We start from the raw sequence: 17,021 nt of genomic DNA, 5'->3' as shown, positions 1-17,021 counted from the left end.
CTCTACCTTATGAATTTGATGATGCGGCAAAACTTAGCTGACTCATCCAGGAAATTGTTTATCTACTTTTTCATTCTCTGCCAACGTGCATTGGAAAGAAGCATGTTGCTATTATATATATGATTAGTTTTTCTTATCCCTATAGCTACTTTTCTTTTGATAGAAAGCAGTTGACATTTCCGCACTTACGATATTAATTCTCAGGCTTTTTGTTATGTTTAGGAATTGCGTTGCAACTGCAGTTTGCAAGAAAAAAGAGAACCTTACAATATGTTATCTTGTCTTCATTCGGAAGCAATCTGCTGCCAAGGGAATATAATCTAGTTGGGTCATTACCAATGTCAAGAATAGAATCGTACAACAGTATCAAATAGCTGAAATGTTTGCCATGGATGAAAGAAAAGTCTTTTAAAAGAACAGACCAAGTATCAGTGGAGATTACGTCCAATATCCCACTGAACTTTTACAATGAAGAGTAACATTACATTGCCTACCTGAATACATCAGCACATACTGAAATCATTATAGAAGACATAAACCTATAGTCAATATTTTGTGCAACTGCTCCAAGCAGCACAATATTTTTCCTTTAGAAATCCCAAGCTAAGAAGAGCTTAAACAACTAAGGAACATATACTTAATAATCATATCTCCATTCCAAAGTTTCCAAGTAAAATAAGATACGGCATGAGCTTGATGTTGATGTGTACCCTAGTATTGTCTATCAAGCGCTTGAGAATAATTTCATTGCCATCGCATATTGCAAATATACCTTAAAACTTGCAAACCAGCCACTAACTAAGCAAAGCCAAGCCGTCCAAAATTAGTGCTGTAACTGTGTAACCTGCAAATATCTAGAGGTGTGACGATAAACCGAAAGCTTGAAGAAAAGAAAAACCGCACAAGGCTGTTAGCATCCTATCCTAGTGACCACATACATATAGACCAGGTCTCTCACGTCTGATATCTTTGGCCTATGCATGATCATCAGGGTCAGGGTGCCATCACGCAATAACAAAATGCCTCATTGCCGATTGAGTGGAGAGTACACTACATGATCTTCCCCAAGATTTGAGACCCAAATGCAGAATCGCTTTCCTTCTCCAATCCATGAGCTCGTCCTTGTGGGAAAAAAGGAAGAGAAAAAAAGGTGGGCCACTAAGTCGTTCCTAGATCTCCCTTTTCCTCCCCACTTGCAAAGAGCCCAATGACCTCATGAGATCCCCTACGCCATTGATGAACACAAATCTGTATGGAAAAGAGCAGGCACACCCTTTCCACTGAGTCCCCCCCTTTAGTTTTTGGAACTACTTGGTATTGGGAGGATGAAAAGCCATGGTGTGGTTGGGCCCAAGGAGATTCGGGCTTTATAGCCTCAGGACACTCGCCGGGCGCATCATCTTACATATGGCTGGTAGAGTACAATGGTGGTCCTGACCTACTACTACAGCTCAAGTTTTCATGCCAACAGAGAGCATTGCATTGCCTTTTCTCCCCTTCCATAGTGTGCATGCAGTGTGACTGTGCGCCACTGAAGAGAATACACCAATGGAATTTGGTGGTGCTAATGGACAAAGCTATTGATTGTCCAGGAGATGGCAGATCAAAGATTTCCTATTATAATGCATAAGGAATAATTCCTCAAGACAGATTATTCAGTTCTACCAGTTAATAATTTATAGAAGATAAAATAAGCTTTTTAGAGCAGAACAGTAGGATGCAAATAAAGTATGCATGGAAACAAGGGGATATGTATGTGATGGTATAAAACAGATGCAAGCGTCTATGAAGCAGTGTGAAACAGTCTAATACCTGCGGTTCTTTCCAACTGCAGAATGATATCCCTGTCAGCAGCATGAATTTCACAGAGAGAGACTTATTTCCTTGGCGCACGAAGGAAGAAAATTCCCTGGCAAAGATATGCCAATGATGTCACAGAAAAGTGGGAATAGATGTCCCAATTTTAATGATATATAAGATAATGGGACCACTACAGAACTATTCAGTAATAGGAAGACAAAGGGGACATAATATAAAGGTGCCTTTTCTTGTGATGACTGCACTTGATCAGCATGAAAGTCTCAGAATCAGCTCAGTCTGAAAAGGTTTGTGGCACCGGTGATTGCATTCACTAAAAACATTTGCAGGGTCACACACCTACACTGCACATCTGTTATATCATATCAGAAAATCTGGCAAAAACAAGTTCCCTTTATTTCACGTAAGTACCCTAAATACGTAGTCTGAAACACATAAATAATAGAGGCAGAACCTTTTCCCATGCAAGCACACCATGTACGGGTGGAGAGGGGAAGGAAGCAAAGAGGATCAACATATATAGACATGCCGTATTTTCCAAATGGTCATGCACTCATGCTTCTTTGATGACATGTTCACCACTTGCATGATTAAACAATTAGAAGCTGTCATATACTTCATCAGATGGTCATGTCCCACTATTATCTTTTGATTTTTATTTGTTTAAATTAGTTGTTGTCTCATATTAGGCCATTGCCCATGTTGCCACTTATCTCCTTTTCACTTTAGGACATTTCTCATAAATCCAATTTGGCCAGGCTTTAACGACTCTGATAGGAAATGAGCCACCCTTTACCAATCAAGATAAACCCCTGTTTCTTTTGTGCTGATTTCTTATTAGATTATTTGCATTTGATCATCGCCCCCTAAACTGAAAGGACAATCTTTCCTAGTCTGCATGAGCCACCCTTAATAATGCACCCTAGAATATTCATCTCCTAGTTGTGATAATTAAACGGATGACAAGACACATGTTGTTCTCAAGCACGTATGCTGCATAATATTTGCTTACACTTGCAGGTGTGAACAACACACCAATTGTTAAGTACTTATTTCCTCCCTATTTTAAAGCACACCAAGTACAAGGACAGAAGAAAGACAATGCCTGTCTTCTGGTGGACATAAAAACAGCTGTTTTTTAATTGTTTTAAGCACAGCCTGAAATTATGAGGGTAAAATAAAGACACTTTGTCTCACAAGGAAGTAAGGAACATAAATTGGTTATTATCTAATACAAAAAATAATAAATAACGCATGCAAGGTAATGCATAGTTTGTTTTTGTAGCACCAGTGATTGATGTCTAAACATTTGTGTTCTACATCTTGCAATATGTATATTTGTCATTGTACTTGTCTGAGTATTTTATGTTGGCAAACCTGTCATTTCCATGCTTAACACGGATATTAGGCTTTTTTTTCTTGCATGAAGGTTCTATCCATTTTTCATATGACATTCTAGACAAAATAATGCCAAGAGAATTAGTTGGCTCCTAAAATACAGGATGCAGGGGTGCTCTTCTTTTCTTTTAGAAGAACCAGACAAAAGTATGCTATTATCTCCATTGCATGCAAGAATATTTTAGAATGCAAATATTGGGCACCAGAATTGACGTCAAGTGGGCTAAAATATCAGCATGTGTGGTGTAGCGGGCTGGAAGCAACATAAAATTTAAACTATAAAAAGAGATGAACTATTAGATGAATGGATTAGCTTTAATTACGACAGTAATTTCCATAAGCTTCAATAACTGTGCCAGATTACCTCCATATGTTCCAGATAATAGATGATCCAACGATCAGCTCAGCCAAGCTCCATCAGCATGACTCATTGCCCCCAGGCCCCAGTTTCGTGACCTCAAATTATTGATCACTTGAATGTAAAATTCTTCCTGTGCTACATGAGGATGAGATAATCAGAAACACATGTAGAGAATCTGCATTGCCAGAAACTGTCAGATCTATATGTGAGATAAGAATGGATCTTGAACAGAAACAAATACGATATGCCCCTTTGTCCCTGCTTGGATTCCATCATCTCTGCACCCTGCATGTACCCCACAAGTCATATTTTTCCAATAAAAGAGAAGGCAGCTCAAATCCTGTCCTAGTATAACACAGTTTTAAGTAATGTAATTTCAACATCACGGTGCAAATCATTCATCTTCATGCATAAGCACTTCTATCGAGTTGCTGCAATCTGATATAGAAATTTTATCTTCATACAGAACGTTAGAACAAAAAGACAAAAAAAGTCAGTAAAGATTTATTAGAGACGGCAAAAGCAATTTGGTCGGTGAGATCACAATGTAATTGAATGAAACAGCCACATGATCACAATCTAATAGGCCCCAGAAATCAGCACCGCATCAGCAGCACCTATTATTGTGGTTCCTAATTTTACCAATTGCTGATTCTTATGCATACTTCAAAATTCTAGTTGATTCATCACTATGGTGAATGGTGGTAGTCCTGAATGATGAAATTTATGCGGACCTTCCTAGATTACCAGTTCACTTGCTGCCAATAATGCTGTGTAAATGAAACAATAAGCTATTGAAAAATGGATAGACATACTACATAAGGTCTTTTATATAGAAACTATATAAGAGACATGCTTATCTTGCACCATTCATTCAGGTTGAAATGGACTCAACTGTGAATTCCATTAGCCCAGATATTTCAAGTTATTGTACTAAAGGATATTAACACCTTCCTGCAACAAGCGCTTTTGCAGATTCCTCATGAGACTTAGCAGGTAAGATCAGAAGATGCATTTCACCCAACTTGGCCCACTTGGCTAGGTTTGGATGGTGAGCCCAATAAGACTGGGAAAAATTAAGTCATAGCCATCTTGGAACAAATGAAAAAAAATCAATAATACCAGTGGAAATAATCTTACTATACTTCTTGCAAAAAAAAAAACATTTCATGAATGTTTTCCTGGAACAGATGCCAAAGTTGTTGCTAAGAAAATTTCCACCTACCACAATACGAACTTTACAGGTTTCGTGCAAATTCATAGGTTTGTACTTTGCAGCACTTTGTCATTAACAGAGTAAACATAGATTTAGTGCAAAGCAAAGCTTTGGCCTAAATATGTGGAACAGGCAGGCAGGTGCTAATGCAACAAAAGAAGAGAGATAAAGGACAAATTTAGCAAAACATGCCTGTTGGATTTCTGTTCCTTTTCTCCTACAATCTGTATATAACCTAAAGAGTTTACCTACAAAATTTCAGTTTGCCTTTCCACGCATTTAGTTTACACACCACATTCATGCATGAGGATACTTATAAGTTCTAACTTCTAAGAAGTCAGGAATATCATACGAAACAGACATAAGAACAGACCATGACTATGCAATCTTGTCATGAGGTTCGCTACCAAATTAATTACATCATACAGGTTTGTTGTTAAGCTCCCTCTATAACCAACTGTAATCACAAACAGTATCATAACCAAGACAAAAAATTACTAAGACAGTTGCGGATACATACTACATTTGCAAACCTATTGTGTAATATTGTACCTAAAAAATTAAAGGTTCCTTGTGGTGTCTATTTCTTTATTTTGACAATCCAAGCTGGACTCCCCATAATCCTGTGTAAGTATAAAGGTTTTGTATTTGTCCTTCAAACTACATATCTAAACATAGAAAGACAAAATATATAGATAAAAAAAACAAAAGACAATTTGTCGAAGCTGCAAAGTTATTAGAATACTTTCACATATCTGGCAGAGACATGGATACTGAACAACTAAAGGGTTCCTTCCAAGGTGAATGCTGTTCATATATTCTGGAAAAAAACATAAAAAATAGGATTCTTATTGTACGGAACTTTTGTTTTTGTCAAAGCAACTGTAAAACATGAGCTTAAATTTTGCAATCCTCATGTGAAAACACATAAATTTAAATAAATGTTACATCTCTTTTAAGACCACATAACCCACATGTCCCCAAAAAACAATAACTTCACCAATATTACACTATACATCTTTAGGTTGGGACAGCAATAGTAATCACTTGGAGTGATACCAGTTTTTTGGAATTTATACATCATATATCTGATGTTTGGCAAGTTCTGTATTCATGTTATACTACTACATTCTTACTACTCTCTATTAATAAGCAATTGTTTCACTAGGCTCCTAATTAAAAAAAAAGAACATGATATATGCTCTCATTCTTATTTATATACATTTTCTGATGCTGAAAATTCTGGAAAATTTCATCTCAGAAAATACAAAATATGCGTCATAAAAAACCATTAACAGTATGAACTTCGTCAATACATCACAGAAAATAGCTTATACAAGTATACTACAGAAGGCTGCTTTCCAGATTCAAATACTGAACATAATTGTGATAGAGTGTCCATGGCAGGCAAGAAAGCACTGTCAAATCTGAAACTCATTGGTCTGAACAAGCCTAAATTTAACCATAGATAGGTCAATTCACCTCAACAACCTAGTACGATAAACAAAATAGAGAGCAAACGGTCAATGGTCATGGTAGTCACTATCACCTTTTCTCTATAATTGTCAGCGGGATATATATATATATATATATATATATATATATATATATATATATATATATATATATATATATATATATATATATATATATATATATATATATATATATATATATAAAACAAGAGCCCCATGGTGGAACTATTTACTGATAAAACGGAAAGGGGTTTAGTATGATGGCAGGTGATCTGTCTACATCAAGAAACAATGTGGGAACAATTACAGTTGATGAATTGTCTCCATCAACCAATAATATGATATAACAATTATACTGGTGTGCATCAACTTGGATGCTGCCATCTCATTACTGTCTGTTTGTTGTCTAGTAAAGCCAGTTTATGTGGCACACACTAAGGCAAGGGAAGAAAAAATGAATTAATCCACAGAAATACATAACAGTATAACAGTATGCGATAGAGGAATGGTTTATGTTCAGCGGCGGCCTCAATTCTTGAACATGTAATTTTCAATCATCAAAACCTATAGTTGAATATGTTTCCTGTTTAGAATCAGGTGAATACGAACTAGGATGACATAAATATCAAGGCAAGTTTTCAAATTTTCACTCAAATATGATCCGAGCATACAAGGAGTGCAGTGATTTGTCTGAGAACAGTTACAAGGACAAATGCTATGGGACTCATAGTTACATGGACGAGAGAGAGAGAGAGAGAGAGAGAGAGAGAGAGAGAGAGAGAGAGAGAGAGAGAGAGAGAGAGAGAGAGAGATTTCAGATGATTTACACTGTTTTTGTTTATGCTCACAAGTAAACATCCACTTGTTGCTGCATAAAACAAAGATACAGATACAAATATAGAAGTTACAAAAAAAAAGAGAAGCACATCATATACAACTTTTTTTTACCTGGCTGAATACTGTGTTATCGAAATAGTGGCCTTGGATGCAGAAGATGAACTGGAGGAGGATGTTTCACCTCGTACTCTACTTATTGCATCAATAAAAGTAGGCCTAGTGGGCTGGAACTCTGAAGAATTTTTGGTCAGCAACAACACAACTACCTCTGACATCGTTGGACGTGAAGCAACAGCTGATTGAGTGCAGAGAAGGGCTATCTGTATTATTTTTTTCACCTCTTCAGGATTATATTCTTTTGGGTCTAATGATTTATCCACCAATTCAATCAAGTTGTTGTTTTCATAAAGCTTCCAGGCCTGTACAACAAGCAGGCATGATCAAAATCAAGCCGCCATGTAGGAAAATGCAGTATGGGTAGGCACATAACAAAATCTCAATACAGTCACTACAAGAGGCATTTTCTTCAAACTGAAAATGAACAATTCAAATTGTTTAGTCCTGATCTTAACATGGACCAATTTTGCTTGGGAATAACTTTATCAAACCTGATACTTATTATAGTAAAAGAATAGCAAATGCATTCATGTCACCAAGTTAGCAATGCGTAGGAATATAACCATAAGCACAAGTAAAAGACATGTAAGGTTGTATGAGAAAATATGCAAGCAAACTGTGGTATGCATACACGAGAAAGAAAGTTTTTAGAACAACGGATACCCATTCAAGTAGGTACTGGCTATCAGGATCCAGCCTTGCATCATTGAGCTTCCTGCCACTTATTATTTCCAAAACGACAACACCAAAGCTGTATGTGTCAACCTTCTCAGAGAGTTGCCCATGGATGGCATATTCAGGAGCTGTGTAACCCCTGCTTAAGTGAATATAATTAGAAACACGATATATGCCCCTAAAGCAATATTTTCATCTTCGAACTTACAATGTTCCTGCAAATTTAGTGCTGAGATGACTATGATCATCAGGTAGGAGCCTTGCTAAACCGAAATCAGCAATCTTTGGCTGAAACTCATCATCAAGAAGAACATTGCTAGATTTAATGTCACGGTGTATGATGCAGACATGAAATTCTTGATGAAGATATCCAAGGCCACGAGCCATGCCAACGATGATGTTAAATCGTTGCTTCCAATTAAGCGTACCACGTTTATCACCTGTTAAGATAAAACAAGGCCATTGTCAAAAGAGAACGTAGGTCAGCACTATCATCTTAAGCTAATTAACTGCAGTCTGAACTTGATCTTTAGCAAAGCAATTCCCCTCTTAAACTACATATAACAATAGGAGTGTCTAGTAATAGAAGTGTGAAGTCAAATGGAAATATCAAGTGCACCAAAAATATCATCCATATATCCAACAAATGCACAGAAAATTTAAACAACATAAAGAAGAAAGAACTGAGAAGCATACCGAAGAGGAACTTGTCGAGGCTTCCATTTGCCATGTATTCATAAACAAGCAGGCATTCCGAGCCCTTGCTAGAGCAACCAAGAAGCCTGACAAGATTCCGATGATGAACATTGCTAATCAACTTCACTTCACTTTCAAAATCTGCTTTGGCCCTGCTAGTTTCCATCACTGTCAACCGTTTTACAGCTACAGTTTTTCCATTTTTCAGCAAACCCTGTCACAAATGGATTTATTTTGGCATTTAGTACAGTCAAACAAATCAATACTGATGATCAGATGTTCTTGTTCTATTTATAGTTGCATCTTGTATGAAAATCTGTACAGATGATTCAACAGTTGAAGATTGCAATACCTTAAATACATCTCCAAAACCCCCTTCTCCAAGTTTGCTTTCCTCACAGAAATTATTGGTTGCAACCTTCAGATCTTGATAGTAAAAACTTGTTGGACCCTGCAGTTCTGTTGCTCCAAGTATATCTCCTAAAGAAAAACAGTCAGAGACAGAAACAAGATCGTGGTTCCTTTTCTTTCCAATTAACCCTCTATGGAAAAATGTAGTTTGCAAAACTTGGTCATGGTAACTTTTTTTGTTAGTTATTTAACATGTGGAATTGATTAAATTTGCAAATGCAAAACAAATGTAGATGGATCTTTGCTTGATTCCAATACATTGGGGAACATGATGTACACAAACACAACTTCTCCCTACACCAGTTGATCAATTTTTGCCCTTATTTTGAAATGATTGCTCCTTCGGGTAACAAACAAGTGATTTTTTGGACATTGACAAATTCTCCAAAACAGCAAATAACTTCTGATTTTTCAGGACATCGACATATTCAGAAATCATGATAATTAATATTATGCAAGTACTTTTTCAAGACAAAATTAAACATACCATTTTGTGTGTGTCCGATCTAAATGCACCTAACGATATTGGTATTGGTAAATATAGAAGTTGACTTCACATGCCACAAAAACATATCAAGAATTAAAGGCCTTCAACATTGAGATCCTGAAAGCATGTGTTGAGAGGGGGAAAAACATGGCCAATATCCTTCGTGTATGACTATGACCTCAACTTCCTAAAGTAGATTAATTTCACAAGTTCATGAAATGCATCAAATTAGTTTAGATGACACGCCTACCTGATCTTTGACCATGCTGCTAAGAACATGTTGAAGAATTAGACATGAACATAAAGTTTAAGTCCAAGAAGGTGGTATACTTCACAAATATAGTTGTTTACCTCTACGAGGCTTCAACAGCTTCCTAGACCGCCAGGTCCACAAGAAAGCTAATAGACCAAGAAGGAACAGGAAGGCCACACCTCCTAAAATTCCTCCTATGATGGCTCCTTTCCGATCTGATTTCCCTGCAAAGATCATTCAGGAAGAGCTCTGAACTGAAGAGCTTTGAACATGAGGCATAATATTTTATTGACTATGCTTTGGTAAACTTTGTGTAATACATTGCTCCCCAGGTGAAATTCTACATTAAACTGACCTCAACCAAGACCACTCCCTGAAAATAAACTGCTTTTAAAATTTAAATTCCTGACAGCAGAAGATTTTCCTGAAATGTATAAAAAATGGACCACGGCACAAAAAATAAAAAACAGCACACATCTATTTTCTACAGCATTGCAGAACTATTTTACCATGTAGTAGGACTTATTTTACAGACCCACAACCCAAATCTCCTTGTCTAATCCATCCATCAATATGACACATGGTTCTTAGACATAAGCTTTCACTTGATTGAAACATCCTTGCAAAAAAGAAAATCTCATTGTTGTTGAGAAGTTGTCTTCACTTGATTGAAATATCCTTGCAAAAATGAAAATCTCATTGTTGTTGAGAAGTTGTCTGCTAAACATTAAAAAATAGACTACCAGAACATCTTTGCTAAATTGCTAATATCAGGCTAATGAACGTTGAAGCAGAATACCGGATTTTAAGAATGAGCAGAGAATTATTTTGTAACGTGTCAATAAATTATACAGCTTGTATGTTCAAACTGAATAACAAATATGTACGCGATTGCAAACGCATGGGCCTAGGCGCCTAGTATAAAGCACATTAGAAAAAACTTCTCCACGCACTTCATGAAGCCTTTAGGTTAAACAATTCGTGCAAACCATGAAGAAATGATACGTAACTTAAGTGAACTCACCAGATCGCAAGTATGGCGCCAGGTCTACGGTCGCATTCGCGGGGAAGAACGGCTTATCGGAGTACCTCATGAAGCAGCCGGCGTCGACGGCGCGGCCGTCGGAATTGGGCGGGCACCCGTCGATGTTCCTCACGGCCACCTCCAGGCACTGCGCGCAGCCACCCTCCCCGACCGTCACCACACACTGCGCCGCGGCGTACACGCCGGCGCCCGCGGCCGCCGCGGCGAGCCCCAGGGCGCGAGGCACGGCAGCCACGAGGTCACCGACCAGCCCCCGCGCCGCGTCCGCGAACCCGCCGCCGGCGACAGCGGAGCCGTTGCACACCTGCGTGTTCCCGGGGAGCGTGGCCTGGTCGAAGAAGGCCGCGCTCTCGTACCTCACGACGCAGCCGTCGAGAATGGCGCGCCCGCCGTTGGCAGCGCCGCAGGCGGCGCGGAGGAGCGTGGCCGCGGCGTCGAAGCACGCGACGCAGTCCCCGCGCGTGACGTAGGGGCGGCACTGCGCCATCGCGAACGCCGGCGCGGCGGCGCGCGGCTCCGCGGCCGTGGCGAACCCACCCCCCTCACCACCACCACCAGATGAGAGGTTGGCGCGGAGTTCGCCGAAGGTGGAGTTGAGGGCGGCGAGGAAGGCGGCAGTCGGGGTCGCGTTGTACTGGCTGCACCCCAGGTTGAGCAGCGTGGCCTGCGGGTCAGCGGCGGCGACCGGAACGAGATTTTTCAGTATATGCCATCCAATTCACACCGTTTTCAGGATATGCCACTCAATTCGCGTGACTTTCAGAATATGCCATTGGAAGCACGAATTCCTTCATTCCATGCCATTTTTCTCTATTTTCCTAAATTTCTCAGATTTCTAATATTTTCCTTCATCTTTCTCACCTGATCGGACGGATTTACCCATGGGCCCACCTGTCAGGAGAGTAAAGAGATAGCCTCCTCCTCCCAGGAAAGCAGATCGATCCCCTTCATCCTCTCGGCCGACCGAGAGACGGAGAGGCGACGCCGCTCGCCGCTCGCCGCTCGCAGCTCGCCGCTCGCAGCTCAGCCCCCCGCCGCCCAGTATGCGCCCCGCCCCCGCACCTCGCTGCTCTGTCCGCGCATCGCCGGCAGCACCGTCCCCTGCCTCAGGTCGCGCCACCGTGCCCCGCCCCGAGCGACGCCCTCGCCGCGAAGATCGCCTGCGCCGGTCGGCTCCCCCGCCTCCCGTCGGTCTCCTGAAGTCTTTGACCAGACCGCGTCGAGCCGTCGACTCCAGCGCTGCAAACAATTTGCTTTACCAAAAACTTTATACTTTGTACTGTTTGGAAGTTGATTGTAATCAGAAAATTTCCAGGAGTGCATGTTTGCTAGTAGGATGGTTCAGCTAGTTGTATCAACACATTGTTTGTATGGAAAGTTGCAAACTGAGACAATTTTGATGGTTCAACTCGTAGCATGTTTGTTAATTGGCATTTACAATTTCGATGAAATATCACTTTGTATGTGCAATCTGAGAATTTGGACAGCATGTGCAGACAATTTTCACAACATGCGCAGAGAATGGTCAATCTTCCCAATCGTGATTTACAGAAGTTTTTTCAATCAGAGATTGAAGCATATTTTCAAGTTGCAGTTGTTTACCTGAGCCATGTGAGAACAAAATTTTGGACAGTACATACCTAAAATCTGTGCAATTTTGACAGCATACACCGAAAATTTGTATATGTAATTTTTGACAGCAACATACTCAAAATTTTGACAACATATACACAAAATTCTGACAGCATATACCCAGAATTTCCAATTTGAACAACATATAACCATATTTTGGCATGATATATAGCAAGTAAAACAATATCCAAGGCAAGCACCTCTAAGTAAGCAAGTCTGAGAATGCCATCCAAAATACATAATCCAGGCATAGAAGTTCAGATTACAAAATAAAAGCCACAACTTGCACAGTCATGTGGTTCACATACAAAAGCATCCATAATCTAATAGTTCCCATATTTGAGAATATATAATCAAGGAGCACTCGTTTTTAGCCCTTTTTTTGGAGTGATCTTCTTTGCAGCTCTAGTGGGCCTTGGAGGAGTTGTCATCTGCCTCATTGGTCCTTCTCCACCAGTTGTTGTCAATGCCGATTGACTTAAAAAAATTAGGTTTTAGTAAAACATTTTTTGAATCAAGTGCAGAAACAAGAAAAAGGGTTTGCCTACCTTCTTGTTATAGGCCCTGGACTAGTATTAGTTGAACCATTTGGGCCTACCTTCTGTCTTTTGGGTGTGCCTTCTATGCTAGTACTTGCTGCACAATTTGCTTCACTAAGTAGTCTCCCTTTTTTGGCCCGACTCGGCCTGCAAAAGTAAAACAAATAAATTTGCTAGATCTGAAACAAATAAATATGCTAGAACTAAAACAAATGACAATTTATACACTTACTTTTTCTTCGTTCCATTCAAAGGACATTTTGGTGACGTCGACCTATGGCCCATGGCAAGACATCTCTTACATTGAACCTGCCACTTGCCTTTGCTCCTAGCCTTGCCCTTATCAAGGCACCCGACTATTCGGTTCTTCCTTTGCCTCCCAACTTCCCTCTTAGTAAGAGGTGGCAACAACTTAAAACCAATATTCACTTTTGGCCATTGGGACTTATCTGGAAGTGGTAAAATAACTCCTGCATATGCAAGCTTATACCTTTCTACCGAATAGCAAGGATCTAAATAATCAGCCATGTTAGGGTTTCTATATGATATTATGAGAGCTAAAGCATGTGGGCATGGTTTACCAGAAACTTGCCACTCTCTACAGGTGCATGTATGGTTTACCAGATTGACAGCATGTCTAATAATCTCATGTTCAGCAGTGATCTCAGTCACCTCAGCTTGGTCTCTATCACCTTGAACTACCTTCAAGTGGCCCAGTTCTCTAGTCATTGCATTGAGTTGACGAACCACAATAGGTAGCATCACACCATCCAATTTCTCACCTATCTTCCTCCTCCTAGCCAATAGATTCATTGTCTTTGACCTAATACCATCTGCAAGCTCAACAATTGGAAGATGTTTCATATCTTTAATCCATTTGTTCCATGACTCTGCTAAATTGTTGGTGATGAAGTCACATTTTATCTCTTCTGAGAACTTGCTTCTCATCCAAAGCAATTTGTGATAGGTTTCTAAGTATGGCTTCACATCTGAATTTGCCTCATAAATTTTATTCATGTAATGATCAAATCTTTCTGGCATATAAGACCTAGCTGCAGGGTACATGTTCCCGAACACTGGACCTTGAAACTTCTTTATGAAATTCTGCATCAAGTGCCAAAAGCATTCTCTATGTTCTGCCCTTTGAAAAACATTCTTCACAGCATTCTCTAGCCCCTTACAAGCATCTGAGCTTATAGCTAAGGTTGGAAGATTGCCTACTGCCTTATTAAGTTGTTGCATAAACCAAGTCCAGTTGTCAGTGGTCTCACTCTGAAAGAATCCAAATGCAACTGGAAACATCCAGTTGTGTCCATCTATAGATGTTGCAGAAGCTAGTTGACCATTCCATTTTCCATTAAGTGCCGTGGAGTCTATACTCAAGTAAGGTCGGCAACCCATTATGAAACCATCAATGCAAGGTTTGAATGAACAAAAGAATCTGTGAAAATAAATCCCATCACCATCTTCCTGTACATCTATCTCCACAACACTTCCCGGCATTTTCAACTCAATCTCAGCCTTAAAGTTAAACAAAAATGCAAAGCTCTCTTCCCACGTCCCAAATATTTGCTCTATAGCCTTTTGCATACCTGCATAAACTGTTGAGTATCCCACTGTGACTTTGTGTGTGGTTTGCAACTCATCTTGTAGCTTTGTTGCACCCATATTTGGGTCCTTCTTTAGAAAGGGAATGGCCTTCTCTGCTACCCACTTGTAGGATGCCATCTTGGTTTTAACTCTCACGGTTGATGTACAATGATGGGGAAATCTGTTCAAAGTAACCTACAACACAAAAGAACACAATGAATGATCAAAATGTATTATTTTATAATTATCACTAAGAAACAAAATATTGAATATGTAACATAGCCATGCTAAGTTAGTTGTTAGTACCTTCATAGATTTTCCGTCAGGCTGTAACCTTGCCACAATAGCCCATGGGCATCCCTCAGCTGTGCAATAGCCCCGAAACCTCTCTGTGTCAGTCTTCTCTGTCCCTAACTCAAATTGCCCCTTTATAGCATGTTGCCTCACAGCTGACCTAAACTCAACCATACTTATATATAAGCTTCCAACTTCCATTGGAGGATCATCCCTATCATAGAAAACTCCAGCTTCACTAGGAACCACATCATTAACATCTATCTCTGCCTCGTTAAGGTTTAAGTCCCCTTGGGCAACATCTGCAGCTGGATTAGGAGCAGAATCCCTTTGGTTTTCAGCTTGTAGCCTAGCTTGTTCAGCTCTCTCATCCTCAGCTCTAAGTCCAACGAATGCATACATGTCATCTTCCCCCATCAAAGGCACTAAAGAACCTACATCAGCTTCTAGAATTGGAGCTATCTCCAATCCATCCCAATCAATGACTTGGTGATGAACTTGCTCTTGTGGAATTTGAGCTATTTCCAATCCATCCCAATCAATGTCAGGCAGATTGTTTGATTCATCACCATGTCTAGCTGTCACAACCTCATCCATAAATAACTCATTTACCTCTGAAACGGATGAATTAGTAACCAACTGATCATGCTTGTCCTCCACATCAGCATACAGAAACAACTTTTTATCACTTTTCCTAACAAACAATGCATGCACTACATCCATATTGTCCTTAAACGGTGTTTCCTCACCCGTGGTCATGTCATATCCACTCATCACAACCTGTTGGCACTTGCCCCATGTTACCCTTGCTACAAGGTCCTTCTCCAAGCTCTCCAAAGTGCATTGCTGATAGTCCACAACCCATTCCAAGCACTTTCGTGGCACATGAACACAAGTTCCATCATCAAGTTTAGCTGTAAATTGACCAAACTGAACGCACACCCTAAACACTGCATCGGGATCAATCCTATCGAATAGTAACAACAAAAACGAGAGAAGTAAATCATTAGTTTGCCCGCTTAATCGTTGCTGACCTACACGCTCTTTAGCTTGCACCTCGATTCTGCAATAATAGATAGCAGGGGAGCATGATCTTACCCCGAAGAAAGCTCATTACGTAGCAATGAGGCCGTCGCCTACGGCACGCCCTCTTCTCGAGCCGCTGTCTCCCCCCTCTCCATCTCCTCCTTCAAACCCTAGATATTTAGGGTTTCCATTGCTGGGCGTGGTGGCATGCCGCGGGGCGGGGGTGAAGCCGCCGGCGAGGCGCGGTTGCACGGCGCAGAGCGGGGGACGGAGCTGCCAGCGAGGCGCGGGGGTGGGGCGCGGTCGGGGCGGCGGCTCGTAGCGGCGTTGCGTCTGTCGGCCGGGAGGAAGGAGGAAGGGGATCGATATGTTTCCCTTTTTTTTTGTTGCGATAGATCGATCTGTTCCCTGAGAGGAGGAGGCTATCTCTCTACTCTCCTGACAGATGGGCCCATGGGTAAATCCGTCCGGTCAGGTGAGAAAGATGAAGGAAAGTATTAGAAATCTGAGAAATTTGGGAAAATAGAGAAAAATGGCATGGAATGAAGGAATTCGTGCTTCCAATGGCATATTCTGAAAGTCACGCGAATTGAGTGGCATATCCTGAAAACGGTGCGAATTGGATGGCATATACTGAAAAATCTCGACCGGAACCCACAGGGAGGCAACCACCACCACAAGCAGCAGCACCACCACCACTACCATAGCCGGCGCGGGCAGGAGGCGACCCATTCGGCGCATCGCCGCCGCGGTGACGGCCGCCGGCGGGTGGAGTGGAGTGGAACACGAGAAGTCGGCGCGGTGAGCGGCGCGCGTGGGAGGGTGCAGTGATGGGGATGGATTTTGGGTTTTTGGCCGGATTGCGAAGCGAGGAAGGAGGAAGTGTGCAGTGGAAGGAGACGCGATTGATTCGAGGAGGTATAAATAATGGGAGGTTGACATGGTGGGGACATTGGCATATGCTCAACTAAATTTATTGTATTTAATCTTAGGCATATTATAATTTTAGTAAATACTAGTGTTTGATTTTTCTTTACAACTCTATTTTGTCTAAGTCTTAATCACCTGGCTCATATGTCATACACTTTTTTTCTAACTTTGTCTAGTTTATTATTCTGTTTGCCATAAATGTGTGGCAAGACTAAGCTTGG

General features: G+C 40.7%; 2 protein-coding genes across 3 annotated transcripts; both read right to left on the bottom strand.

Annotated features, from left to right (window-relative positions):
• Positions 1-6,968: 6,968 nt before the first annotated feature.
• Positions 6,969-11,403, bottom strand: LOC4348931 (cysteine-rich receptor-like protein kinase 2). The gene is made up of 7 exons (XM_015758223.3): positions 10,769-11,403; positions 9,843-9,968; positions 8,946-9,073; positions 8,594-8,807; positions 8,106-8,337; positions 7,886-8,036; positions 6,969-7,524 (listed from the first exon to the last, which is right to left on the bottom strand). The coding sequence occupies exons 1-7, from the start codon at positions 11,274-11,276 to the stop codon at positions 7,213-7,215; spliced, it is 1,671 nt and encodes a 556-aa protein (XP_015613709.2). The 5' UTR covers positions 11,277-11,403; the 3' UTR covers positions 6,969-7,212.
• A 1,135-nt stretch (positions 11,404-12,538) lies between these two features.
• LOC107279021 (uncharacterized) lies at positions 12,539-16,259 on the bottom strand. Of its 2 annotated transcripts, none has more exons than XM_015757948.3 (5): positions 15,943-16,259; positions 14,857-15,811; positions 13,193-14,745; positions 12,970-13,107; positions 12,539-12,898 (listed from the first exon to the last, which is right to left on the bottom strand). In XM_015757948.3, exons 2-5 carry the CDS (start codon positions 15,616-15,618, stop codon positions 12,775-12,777), a joined length of 2,577 nt encoding a protein of 858 aa, XP_015613434.1. In that variant the 5' UTR covers positions 15,619-15,811; positions 15,943-16,259; the 3' UTR covers positions 12,539-12,774. The 2 variants fall into 2 exon arrangements, with proteins under 2 accessions (XP_015613434.1, XP_066160711.1); XM_066304614.1 differs by having other exon boundaries at positions 12,539-12,866.
• Between the last annotated feature and the right edge of the window lie 762 nt (positions 16,260-17,021).

This window comes from Oryza sativa, chromosome 10, assembly GCF_034140825.1.
Source record: "Oryza sativa Japonica Group chromosome 10, ASM3414082v1".
NCBI lineage: Eukaryota > Viridiplantae > Streptophyta > Magnoliopsida > Poales > Poaceae > Oryza > Oryza sativa.
The sequence above is the reverse complement of the archived record's forward strand: the minus strand, read 5'-3'. Positions and strand labels throughout refer to the sequence as shown.

Excerpts from the sequence above, each read along its gene's own strand:
- LOC4348931 (XM_015758223.3), bottom strand. The coding sequence starts at position 11,276 with ATGGCGCAGTGCCGCCCCTACGTCACGCGCGGGGACTGCGTCGCGTGC. Across the intron at positions 9,969-10,768 it reads GGCGCCATACTTGCGATCTG|GGAAATCAGATCGGAAAGGA; the intron begins GTGAGTTCACTT and ends TGATCTTTGCAG. Across the intron at positions 7,525-7,885 it reads GCCAGTACCTACTTGAATGG|GCCTGGAAGCTTTATGAAAA; the intron begins GTATCCGTTGTT and ends CTTGTTGTACAG.
- LOC107279021 (XM_015757948.3), bottom strand. The coding sequence starts at position 15,618 with ATGAGTGGATATGACATGACCACGGGTGAGGAAACACCGTTTAAGGAC. Across the intron at positions 14,746-14,856 it reads CTGACGGAAAATCTATGAAG|GTTACTTTGAACAGATTTCC; the intron begins GTACTAACAACT and ends TTTGTGTTGTAG. Across the intron at positions 12,899-12,969 it reads CCAGGGCCTATAACAAGAAG|TCAATCGGCATTGACAACAA; the intron begins GTAGGCAAACCC and ends AATTTTTTTAAG.